Here is a 13,333-nt window from a genome sequence, read left to right on the forward strand (position 1 = left end):
GGTGGACTATTGCTAAAAGCGGCGTAAAATCAAACCCACTCACTCACTCACTCACCTAACATCAAGCTAACACGCCGTGATAAATGGAGAATACTGTTCAAAGCAAAGTTAAATCCAACTCACTCACTCACAAAGAGCCCCTTTGAAACTCCGGTTGTATCAAAGAAAGTTTTTATCAAGGCGAAACGACATTACAGAAACACGGAAATCTTGTTAAACCGGAATGTAACGTCCAGCAAAATCGACCTGATTTGTCTTTTGGGATAAACGAATTATTCGACTACAATACTGAAGTCATTCGGATTAAGGGGTTCCGCTATACACAGGTATACAAGTCCAACCTTTTCTGCATTCTCTCCATGGGCAGTACCGCTGACATAGATAGCACCAGTGGCAAACTGCATCGCAGAGTTAGTGTAGAAGGCACATCGCTTCCAATGTTCAATCATTTCTTCTTCTTCTGCAAACGTAAAACGAAATAAATCTAGTAATTAACAAAGAAATTTGTAAAAATGAACTGCCGACACAAAACCATGTATCACAAACTAACAATAATGATGATAATAATAGCAACAATAACAATAATATATTTATATAGCGCCTTACATACAACTACAAGCTGTTCAGCGACGCATACACAGTAAATACTACAATACACACATAAACAGTAACTCTAGATCCATTGGTTTTACACTTATCAGGAAGATTTAACATCGATGGTAGATTTGAATTCACAGAAATAATTGATTCATCATTGCATATACAGAAAAATATAGAATTCACGAACGAGAATTGCGTTATTTATTGACCTATGTAATAGAGAGAAAATTATTTCGATATTTCATTGCATATCACATTGCCATAATACAAGATATAATTATTCAAGTGTCTTTGGGATAACTGTTGCAAACATGCACAAGTGTTTAAAACAGGCAACATTTGTGAAAAGGGAACAGTGCTTTTTGTAAACATTGCACGAAAACTATGAACCACGAGCACGATACTATTAAACATGAACGGTGGATCATGATGGAGAATGGCTGGGTGATCGTCACTATGGTAACATATTAATACTAAACACATGCACATATACGTATGTTCAGCTAAATGTATCACAATGTGGGACAACTTCGAGACGTGTCGGTAGTTTCCGGTACCTCTCGGTAAAAAAGCAACTATTGATGACGTAAAATAGTCAAAGTATCATATCAATCAACTTTTCATTTTGTGCATTCTATAGAAGAAAGTAAAAAACGACTGTCATGATTAAATAACACGGGAGAAAAATCTTGCCGGAAACTACCGGAACTAACCGATGTTCAATGATGACACGTGACGTTCTAAATGCACAGTTGGAATATGAGCGAAAACTAAACGAGAGCAAACTGTACCTGACTTCTGATTCTAATATTGATAATTAGCAAGAGAGCGAAATTAAAGGTTTTAACATTGCATACTCGGGCAGCGTGCCAAAACGTTACCTTCTATTATCAATTTCTCAAGAGGCCTGAATGCACCTAAAATGTAAAGTTTCGTCGACATGTACTATCTACTGGTTAGAGTGTCATTTCAGTGTCATTAGTTTTGTTTATATTTGTGCATTTGAGAGACAGTTTTCCTTTCTACCGTGCATTTCCAAAACACACAGACCAGTGAGACACTTGGTGCATTTATGAGAATAGGTCGAATTACTTTAAACAATTACAGCAATACATTCATGCACTAATGAAAAAAACTATTGAAAGTAACATTTATGAAATCTAAATACTTTTGACACAAGAAGGGTCATATATATCTACGTCACAATATTATCCTAGACGATCTATGTAGATACTAAAAACAGAAACGTGATCTCGCCTTTATGCGATAGCTGGTGCTTACGCAATGCATGTCTCGTGTATCGATATGAATACACTTTGACATTTCAAGTTGTTTAAGAAAGAATATTTTAATGTCTCAAAAGGACATTAACTACGCGCGTAATACAGCTCCATTACGTTTCCAATTCCACAGAAACGTATCAAGGAGAAATCATATATATCATCCATTTGGTCCCTTCGTTTCCTTTCCTTACCAGACACCCATGCGTTTCTACAGTAACAGCAGTATAACTAGCGAGTACCAGGACACTCGCGCCACTTACCCGACTCTTCATACACCTCAAATGTATTGGGATCGAAGTAGGGCTTGAGAGATCGCACGAGCGACAGAACCATGTAGTCTCGCAGTATCCTGAAAAGAAATATTAAATTAAAATAGGGGATTGATGGGTTTTTTTTCTAGTTTGATCAAACATTCTTGAAAGTGTTTGATGAGCTTGTTCAATACAATGTTAAAATGCATAAATCAGACAGCAGTAATCTCCGGGATAGTATATATGGTCAAAGCATAATTTTATAAGATGTCTCTTGAAATTTGGCTGGAATGGTTTAAGTGGTAAATTTGGGCCAATCAAATTCCTGCAGACAAATACAGAATGGCAAAAGAACCGATTTAGATGCTTGAGTTATGGTGATGAGGATGGGATCCCTCGAAGCCATAGGACTTCCTGTTATCCAGATCCAATTAAATTCGACAAAACATCTATTGCTAACTGCCTGAGATTGTGTCCAATTGTAGGCAATTCCTGAGAGAAATAATGCTCTAAGGGTAGTCTCGATCATTATTTTTCCTCCAAATAATTAAATTCTACATTTCAATGTCACATTTATGTTTCTGTAGGAATCATGCATATATTCTAACACATTCAAGGCCTTGGGAGTAGTTTAAATGCAATTGATGAAGCACCATGCTGAGAGTCCGTTCACTGGAGAGACTTGGAGATGTGAGAGTCTTTGACAAAAAACGGAGCATCATTTAGAAATTGTCGCGATGCAATTGCTTGTGTGCAAATAGGATTAGCACGAGAAACCTGCCCAATAAAACAGCCACGTTCAATAAGACACACGCACACTATGTTTACTCGCATCATGTAAAACACCATTCCAAATACATATTCAGTGGCTCAGTGACTATGAAAAGGAGAGGGGCAGTGATTAACGTAAAGACGTGAATTTGGCAAAGTATATGTCAAACACATTCAGTGTTCTCAGAATGTAATATAGAGACTGAAGGAACGTCATCTGAATGTAATAACCCATGCCAACACTTTATACTTCGCACTAACAGTATTCAATATGAAGATCTAAGCATAATTGTGTGTTTTTCAATACCTACAAAACGCCAACGCAAGAGAATACTCATTCTCGATATTATCCGACGAAACACGTTCCATTGGGCGTGAAAGGAACAATACGCGGCGAAATTATTTTTTCAAAATTACTTCTGGACAAATGGCAATGGTAGACATACTACGGCTAGAAATACTATTTTCGGACCAGTTCTGTTCCCCATTTATAATTTTCAACTGAGGATAAACGATTGTGTACACATTGATAAGTGGGATATTGGGCATTAAAGAACATCAATACGAGGAACAACATCAGTAACGGTAAGTACGTTTATAACGAACACGCTTATAACGAACTTATTTTTTAATCCCGACCATTTGTTGTATAAATGCTGTATATATGCCTATAACGAACTACGGTTATTACGAACTAAAATTAGTGGTCCCTTTGAGTTCGTTATAACTGTAGTTTACTGTAATTCTCTTTTTTTCATTTCATGGTCTGCATTTGTTTGTAATAAATCATACTTAATATTACATTTAATATAAGTTCAAATGCTGCGCCGTCTTTGCGTTTACGTTTACTTAGAAATAAGCCAGTTTGGCGCGCCGGAATGTCTTATTTGAACCCTCATGGGACCAAACAGGTACAATTTACATTTATGGTGTAAAATAACCGCAGGACATGCTGTGGAACAAAATTAACTCACCAATTTATCAATAAGCAAAAAACTGTTTTCCTTCTGTGAAAAAAGGCTGCTCATTTAGAATTGGATTCATGCTGTAATGGATTTAGCTAACATCGATCTGTCATTTTCATTAGAGTCTGCTTTCAGTCTGGAAACACGTGAAATGTCACATACACACGAAAACAATGGCCAAATCGGTACACTGCACATTGTTAATTGGAAAATTCAATCTATCGGCAATATTTTGTATTGTTGTGCAAGGACTATGGCACAAGTTATCGAGCTGGTGGTTATATAACTCTGAGTCACACGTAGGATGGATGTCACACGCTGTTGCCAGGAAGGGGGGTGAGGGGGAGAAATGATTGAGGAATAACCCAACGTTGTTGTGTTGGTTTTACTCTTAACTCAGCTTACAAATGGTTTGTTTCATACACAACTTGTCTATGATCACGTTTCTATAGTGTTGAATATTTTGTCATAATAAAGGTTCAAACTGTTAGATTTCACCTTAAATGTCTGCACAAACCTTGTAAGGCTGTTCTGATGAATCGTAGACACTAAGAAGGACAGTTTGATCTTCCCAACCTGTGTTTTCAAAACGCAAGCAACTGAACTTGAAGCTGTAAATGAATTTATTTGGGAAATCCGGAGGCTAGATTAAATTACTACTACTAAATGTTAATTTAATATTGCGGTGAGATATCAACGATTGATGTCAACATTATTCGATGTGACAATTCACCTGTACATATTCTCGCAATCCTACTTTTGAAACAGTTATTCAAGCAGGTATTCAGGAAAATGAAATCTTGCTATCCTTGAAGTATAACCGATAAGGCAATATAGATAAATGCCAAACGGGTTTGGCGGAGATTGGAACGTATAATGGAATGTATTTAAAAAAATAGAAATATAATATTTTCAACATGCAGTTGCTATCAGCTGGTATGTTAAGCATATAAAAAATCAAAACAAGGATAGGTTTCGTCTGGACTTGGACGCTCATAGTGAGAAGGTTATCAGATGTGATGCAGCTTTAACAACTTAATCATCAACAAGATAAGACGGAGAAGGTTTACCAGTGCATTTTTTTCACATAAACGTTTACGCCAATGGTATGTAGAATCTAAAGGCACCAAGCTGATGGGTTTCGAGAACAGAACAGAACGTTATTGTCCAATACACTACCAATCAGAAAGGACTGCATGTCATTGTAGCGAGGAACGTTTACCAAGATGACGGGTAACACATCAAGACACAGCCTCAGTGATGGCTTTACCTGATGTCTATGTTCAGGTAACTAGGACCATCTGCGGTAACAACATCATATGCTTCGTTTCAAACCACCAGAACCTAACACTGCCAGAACGGTAACCTAATTCGCACAAAACTACATACAATTTAAATGAATTCTTGTTTAGACATTTCTTTCCTGACAATGACTGCATCTAGACCTCCCAGAAATGCAAGAGCAGTTTTGAAGTGTTTGTTCTCAAAATTACATGCACCATTTGTCTGTCCTTACCCATATAATGCATTGTTGAGAGGCATGCTGCCAGGTCTCTGAAAGTGTTTGTTTGCCTTGATCTCGAATCAGTTAATTCCGTCCCGGTGATGTAATGACTGAACTCGTGTGATTTCCAAATAAGGTTGCGTCAAATTAAATGAATTCTACCATCTGTTTCCAAATGTCAACAATTGTTTATTGGTATTTTATGGTTCGAAGGTTTGATGAGAATTAACCATTAATAAAGGTTATATGAAAGTTTCTTTAAAACATATGTGGGATTTGTTTCGTATGGAGACCAACAGAAACATATGTTTTGTGTTCATGGGAAATCATATCGAAATATGTGGTAAACGAAAACAAGGATCAAAGTGTCTACGGATGAACCACTGCATTTCATCATGATGTGGAAATATGTTGAATATGTTTACAAACCTCATCACATGACTGAACTGCAATGTAAGCAGCAATTTAAAAACAATGCGTTGTATGATGACGTGTGCAGACAGATTGTTCTATCGTAAATCTGGGTACCTGTTACATTTCATCTGTTAAATCCATCTTATTTTTTTTATTTTTTTTCAAATCATGTAAACCAGTGCAGACGTTCTGACCTTCAGAGCACTCACGACTGACTGTACAGAGAAGATGTATAAAGAACACCTGTTTTGAGTACAATCAGTACAAAGAACATTCTGTACAGATAATCTGAATCCAAAACATTCTATACAGAACATGCCTGACCCAATACATGCAACTTACTGTGTTGTATTCTTGCGCGACAAATAGTCCCCGACGATGTGAGTGACGATGGTGAGGTAGTGCGGATGAAGAATTACAACGTAATCTGATTCGGTGACGACGAAGTTCAGTTTCTTCAGGTACTGAAGCCAACTCAGCTGAGACTGTAACAACAGACATGTACATAAATATACATGTGGGAAATAGTTGTGGAACATTAAGTGAGTAAGATGGGTTAACGCCGGTTTGAACAACATTTTAATCATATCGTGCTGGGGGGGGGGGGGGGGGGAGAGAGCACGGAGTGATGTTATGTCACAAAAGATGTGAGTTGGCTTTACGCATTTAAAGTAAAGGAACAGCTCCCAAACTTCATTACAACTGCAATTTATTCATTCATTCTACAGAATTTAAGCAGATGGATTAATGTAATCGTTTTGTATACCTTTATCTTATGAATTATTTTGCCATGGAGTCTTTGGAATCTCAAAGTATCAAAGTTCGATACCATGGCGTGATGTTAACATCTGCCATGGAATTGAACTTTGATACTTTGAGTAACAAGGACTTCGTGGCAACCCTTCATTGCAACCCAAATCCTGTTCATCAGTGTATGGTTATTAAATTATTATTATCAAGCAAACTTATCAATTGTCTTACCAGCGTATAATTTGTCTCCAGTTCCTTTATAGATTTCACGTTGTATAACCTCATTCTGTCATGTGAATGCAACGTGTTGGGTGTAGCCTGGAAAAACAAAGTCCGTGAATAATACAAGTGGTTTCATAAATAATATCGATGTATGTTCAATTTGTTTTCGTTAATATGATAAAGTGAACATTAGAGTCAAGATATACAGGGCTTCAATGAAGCATAAAAATACAAAAATGTATGTTATATGTATATCTTCTTTATATATATAGTAGAAGAATAACAGTATATATATGTTTAATGTAGCCTTGTCTTATTGCAATCATTGATGCATATTCACTCACGAAGACATGCGTCCATTGGAATACCCGTTATAGTTTAAAATGACAAGCCTGTGCTGCATTCATAGGTATACCCGAATATGACGTCATACGTACCGAAGCAATGGCGATTTCCACATCCAACAGCTTTTCAGCTCTCGCAGTGGCATTTTTCTTTGACATGCCAAACGCCATCAAAATATGGACAGTCTCCTCCAGAAATATCTTCTTTACCTGAAAGGTGATATGACATCCATTATCTCCCTACACAGACGTTGTAATTGCATGAATGTTGAGGTTGTGAATTGATTGGAAAAAGACATTACAGAATATTTATAAGTATGTCGAAAATAATTAAAGGTTATCATGTTCAGAAGAAGTAATGGGAAATAGCAACAGTGAACAGTCGTGTGTTCATGCCAAAATAATATTAAGAAGAGTGTATTTCTAACTCAAATAAAAAATAGATCACCATGGCCATGCAATAAAGTCCTTGTGTTCTCATTGACTTATGTTGTTACTTGGAACATCAAACCGCAATCACCAGCTATTTCGAGACTAAATAGCTTCTTTGTCTACTGAATTAATATGGTTTTAAGTCAGGTTCGAAGAACGAGTGCACGCACAAGAGTGGTCTAATCACTTTATTACATACTTCTTAATGAAAACACTGCATGATAAAAGTGCATCAAGCAGACTGTGATTTCATTTTTGACATTGCTTACTTTTTCCCAAGGTTAATGTCTTTGCATTGCGTCAATGCATAGTTTCAAAGACAGAACTTAAAGACATAGTTTCGACATTGCACTGGTTCATGTGAACGAATTGTGTGACTCCGTCCTATGTGTATGCATCCTCTAAAAGCAGATTACATTGGGAAACATAGGAACCGATAATTAAATAAAGAACAGTCTGTGTTTATTTGTGAATCTGCTCGTGTCAGATGTTAGATAAATTAATGATTTCCCTAAATGTGTCGTTCAGCATGTTGTAATCTCAAGATAAACAACGACTATCACATCAACGCCTACTTCAGTTCCTCCAAGAGAATAAAGTCGACCCAAAATGTGCTCAATGCCCATTCGATTCTCTAACTAATCAATTTAGCGCCCTGTGCATTAGTTCATGATTACAACACGAGCACAATTTCTACGGAAATCCAAAGACCATTAACACTGTGCAACACTGAATCTGGTGGTTAGGACTATCACTGTTTTCCTGCAACCTTAAACCTTCTAACTTATGCTTCAGGTATGCTGCAGGATGCTCTACCCTATTACATGTACTTTCTTTGAATCAAATTATTTGTCTGATGTCTTCAACGTCTAAATTGCTATAGTCGAAAGGATAATCAGCGGTTCTGACTCACCTCTTCTACCGTCTTCTTTGGTTGCTGCTTTTGTGTCGGTGTTGGGGTAGGGGATGGTGAAGGGGAGGGTGTCGAGGTGTTGGACGTGTTGGTGGATGGAGATGGGGATGGGGGAGGGGAAGGTGATGGAGTTGGCTTGGCAGAATTTTGCTTTATAGAGGGGAATAGATCGGATGGCAGCACCGTCTGGCCGATGTCAAACTACAAACGAGAAGACAAGTGTGAAAAGTGAGATCATAGCGACTATCAAAAGCATTACTTCATTTGTAAATCGACATATTTAAATTCTATAATTTCACAATTTCAATTATAATTGGATGCGATATCTATGTATAAGTTGTGTATGCTGTATATACATTTTTGCAAGATGTTCGGATCATTTAAATAAATTTTATAAGTGTTTTCGTAAACTTGTAACAACGTATAAATAATACATTAATTTGCAATGTATAATTTTCGTCTTTACGTACGGTCAGAATCATTGCTATTCTAGATACGTTTATTCAAGTGATTACTTTTCTAGAACAGTATACAAATATCTATAAAACATTTGCTACAGACAAATGACCTCAGTACATTTTGTGAAATTGACGTCATTTTTACCAATATGAAATTCATATTTTCTTTGAAATCGTTGGCCAAGAAAATATCAAATCTGAAACAAAGCACCTACCTTGAGAACATGTTGTTCAGTTGGGCGCCTCTCGTCAATGTCGACCTTAACGTGAAAAAGGGGCCATGCTCCATAGGAGTGGATTTTCTCTATGGCTGAACTGAAGTCCCATGATGTCCCAGCACTGTCATCTTCGTCAAGTGACCAGCCTCCGACAGACTTGATAATTGCCCGGAAGTCGGCAAGAGTTGCCTGCCGGTTGATGACGCTCTCCTCCATGCAGCTCCTGTACAAGTGCTTCACCTTACCCACGGCTTCACCTGTCATTGTGTTGGTTTCTGAATTCGACAGGAGATTTGAAAACATTTTAGACTAGTGATCAATTAATAGTCATTATCAGAGCAGTAAAGTTACTCCAACGCATCATTACCTTAAGCGAAGGACTCTTCACATCATAGTGTGATAAGTTTAGTATTCACAGGAAGAAAAGCTTTAACTTCCATCGTAATGTGATTAGGAATTATATTTTTTTACATTTGTTTAGTCATACTTTCAAACCACAGCAACTTGTATCGTCAAATGCTAATATGTCAAGTTATTCATTATTTATAGGCTTTTATTAATCTATCAATAAACACATGAAAATATGATAAAGAAGAGAAAGAGGAAACCAGTATAAGGTGGGGTTATAAATACCTATAAGATTCTTCAACACGTACAGGTTCTTTCCCGACAACTCCTGGAATCGGTCCCACATCTGATAGCCCGGGGGTATGGGGCTCTGCCGCTCCCACCCCCCACATGCATACTGGTAGAAGTCGTCGCAGGGGTCCACGCTGGGGTCCATGGCGTTAAGGATGGAGCTTGCGGCCTGTATACAGGCGGGTGTCTTGCAGTATGTCTCCACTAAAAGAAACGAACGGAGAGTTGGTAAAGGAGATAAGATCATCCACAAAACCATCATGGCAGTCCTCCGCCGTACAAGCAACATCTGGATCAGTTGATGCAATTTGAACCCAAGTCTGTATTCAATGTAACTTAAAGGATTACAGTTGATCACTTGGTTTCAGTGTCAATGTGTAGATTGAACATCCATTATCCAAGCTTATGAGTATCGGATGTCAAACAGTTAACGAACGGAAAATGGTTCTGAAAACAAATTTCAGAATAATTCCACAACGAACACCCTTGGTCAAAGCAATATCCCAGCCTTTTCTGATATCTCACTGATGTTCATAAAGCAGGGTACAGACTGAAATAGTTTCTCCAACCAGTCTCCTGTCTTAACCGTGAACAGTTCAGTGTGGAACTAATGTGGTCGGCAATTCTTAACACTGGCACCATGTGCTCATGTCCTCGTCCTGAGGTCTGTTACGCCAGCGTCCCAGAACACTTTATATACTGATTTTCCCAATGATAATTCATTAACACTTGTCACTTCAATACCGAGCGTGTCAGGGCCAGGAGGCTGTGGAAGAGCTGGAGAATTAACTTTGTTTCCGTGGCGAATTACAACTACTTTCTTTGTATAACAAGAGATCCGGCTTCTGAAGCTGGTCCTTACTCCCCCGCTGGCAGGAGGATGCGCTCAGGTCTGACGGTGCCACTGTCAGGAGCCGAGGGTAGGCACAGCATATTCATTTCCGGCCCACGTCAATTCTGATTACTTATTTTGAATTTTGAAAGAAACTTTTGTCCTGTGTGGTCATTGTGTTCTTATACTGATGGTTTCACTGGGGAGCATTTATATTTTGCAAAAATTCAAATTTTGTAACTTTATTGCGACAGATCGTTAAATGGTGGAATGTTTATTTTGAGTGTTGAAGAGAATAGTTCAGATTCAACTAACAGAACTGTCGCCATATAGAATACATGTACTCTGGAAAAGGAAAGTTAAAGCTCTTTCAGGTATCAGTATTTCTTACCATGAAATAATAGTGGTGCAAAAGTAATCATGATTGATCATGATTTTATGTATGATTTAGATTATAATTTAGAAAAACATAACTCCGAAGGCCTCTCTTTCATTAGACATGATTTTTAATTGGGATCGCAAAGGCTTTCTAATGATTCTATTACTTAAAAAATCAAAATAATCGCAGTTTCTGTGTTACCCATTTTTTTATAGCAAACGGCTCTTTTAGAAGGAAAAATATTATTTTTTTAGGATCTCGCATTAAAACGACATGAAGCAATCCAGTTTTTGCTTTTATGCGAATCATTAAAGCAAATCATTAAATCATTAACGACCATGCCATCACATAAATTAATATTTTTCCGTTATCAAAAATGTCCATGATCACAGCCACATTTGCTTTTCTATATATTGATATTGCGTTTGATGAGACATCATGACAGTATGTTTCAATATAATTCTGGCATGCATCACAAACCACCACCGAGAAAGTAAAAACAGAAGACAACCGACCCTTACCCGGAACTACCCTGGGTCTGGTCAGTCCTACAGCCAGGCCAATGATGACCACTAGCGCAAGGAACACGATGACCAGTAGACCCTTCTCTAGGGCTGTCCGGTTTCGCAGACACGTCGACTTTATCGTCATCACATCATCGTAGTCTTCGACGATGTCATCCTCGGAATCTGATCTCCCAAACGGGGCTTCGGTCATCTGTAAAAAATAAATGAATGGTGAGAAAGGATATCAATTGTCTGCATCTCTGCCAGAGTGAGTGAGTGAGTGAGTGAGTGAGTGAGTGAGTGAGTGAGTGAGTGAGTGAGTGAGTGAGAATATTCCAGCTGCATCCTGACTCACTGTAAATAATCAACTCTGGGCCAGGAAAACCAACGATTAGTAATAAGACCAACGATCGATCCATGCCTTCGGGGCACCATGGCATATGGTGACCCAGATCACACATTGTAGCCACCCAATCCTCAGTGGTCGATTCATACAAGCTAATTTAAGATAAAGTACAAGCCAAAAATCCGTACGGTCGTAAATTAACATGTTAATTAACAATAGAAAATAAAACATTTAACGCATTTATTAAACTCCGCAGGAAGAGATCACAAGAATTCAAGGGTGAATGTGAACGGGACGTTCTTTCATCGTATTAAATGTACCAGCGTCAGTCTCATAATTATAAATCACTTAAATTACTGGTTCATTAGCATTTACTTATCCAACTGGAGATAATCAAGCCCCAGTCATAACATAATCACTGCAATATCTCACATAAAATTGGGCTTTAAATATTTTAATAGTCCCACTCAGAAGGCGCTCACTGGGGAGCACGCCTGTTACAACAATCAGATGTTTAGTTTTTCTGTCAGTTATGCTCGATTTCCGTTATTTTTCGTGTTGTGGAATCTCAACCGCTGAATCTTAATTTAATTAGGCGAAAGAGAAAAAGGGAAAGGTTTTCGTTTTAGGGCTGGGGAAGCATTGGCAAATCTTGACAAATTTCCCGATTCTTGAAAAGTATTTAAAATTCTAACTGTTTTTATGTACTACAGAAACAATACATATCAGAAGCATTCTTAATTTAGCCAATGCGTCGCCAATGTATGTGGAGCAGTGGACGGGTGGAGTGGGCCCTGTGGTGTGCGATGATCCTAATTCGAATCTGTGTGTTGGTTCGAATCCCAGATTCCCTTGATAATGATGATTTGTTTGTTATCATATCTGTGCCAGTTGTGAGACGTACACATATCGTGCTTCCCTCGCACACTATCGCCGTGATAACTAAACTACTGTTCAAAGCGGCGTAAAACATTCCTAAATTATTCACAATAAATACTATATCTAACTTGCTCTACACATATAATTGTGTGTATAGTGATATGTAGTAATGTTGTCAGTGATTTACGGAGAGCTCTACGTGATCTCATACGTTATCACAGACATGACGTCACTCTGGAAATGTGAAGATCTTGGTGGTAGTAGCAAATATTCAAATGCCAAGATGCAATGGAGAACAGGATATACTTTCATAACTCACCCGCCTGGTGAGTAGAATGTTTCAGGAAAATCGTATAATGCAAAGTTGTTATGATTATTATTGATGGAAGTCAATACATAACCAACATTGCCAAACTGTATTTCAAGAATAATATTCATTTCCGGGCTTTAAATCCGATTAAACAACGCTTTTCAGCCAAAACAATTACGGCAAACACTAAAAATTGTCCTCTGAAATATTATACAACAATTATTTGAATTTTCAAAATTGTCCTCTGAAATATATGCATGACGTTTTAACCTTTTGTTCAGGTTGAATTTTATGCTTGGCAATCATTCGACGTGCAG

General features: G+C 37.8%; 1 protein-coding gene across 9 annotated transcripts in view; it reads right to left on the bottom strand.

Annotated features, from left to right (window-relative positions):
* LOC124141240 (endothelin-converting enzyme homolog) overlaps nt 1-13,333 on the bottom strand; it is a 157,285-nt gene that overhangs the window by 7,850 nt on the left and 136,102 nt on the right. For 7 of the 9 annotated variants that reach the window (XM_048393313.1, XM_048393311.1, XM_048393314.1 and 4 more), the window contains 10 exons: nt 11,491-11,692; nt 9,759-9,968; nt 9,123-9,400; nt 8,450-8,650; nt 7,198-7,314; nt 6,770-6,856; nt 6,131-6,273; nt 2,144-2,232; nt 1,482-1,517; nt 342-460 (listed from right to left, as the gene is read on the bottom strand). In XM_048393313.1, the coding sequence (XP_048249270.1) occupies nt 342-460; nt 1,482-1,517; nt 2,144-2,232; nt 6,131-6,273; nt 6,770-6,856; nt 7,198-7,314; nt 8,450-8,650; nt 9,123-9,400; nt 9,759-9,968; nt 11,491-11,692 (1,482 nt within the window). The remainder of the gene's footprint in view (nt 1-341; nt 461-1,481; nt 1,518-2,143; nt 2,233-6,130; nt 6,274-6,769; nt 6,857-7,197; nt 7,315-8,449; nt 8,651-9,122; nt 9,401-9,758; nt 9,969-11,490; nt 11,693-13,333) is intronic. The other 2 variants (XM_048393310.1, XM_048393315.1) reach the window with 2 other exon arrangements.

Source organism: Haliotis rufescens, unplaced genomic scaffold (assembly GCF_023055435.1).
Source record: "Haliotis rufescens isolate VD_foot unplaced genomic scaffold, xgHalRufe1.0.p SCAF_12, whole genome shotgun sequence".
NCBI classification, from domain to species: Eukaryota; Metazoa; Mollusca; class Gastropoda; order Lepetellida; family Haliotidae; genus Haliotis; species Haliotis rufescens.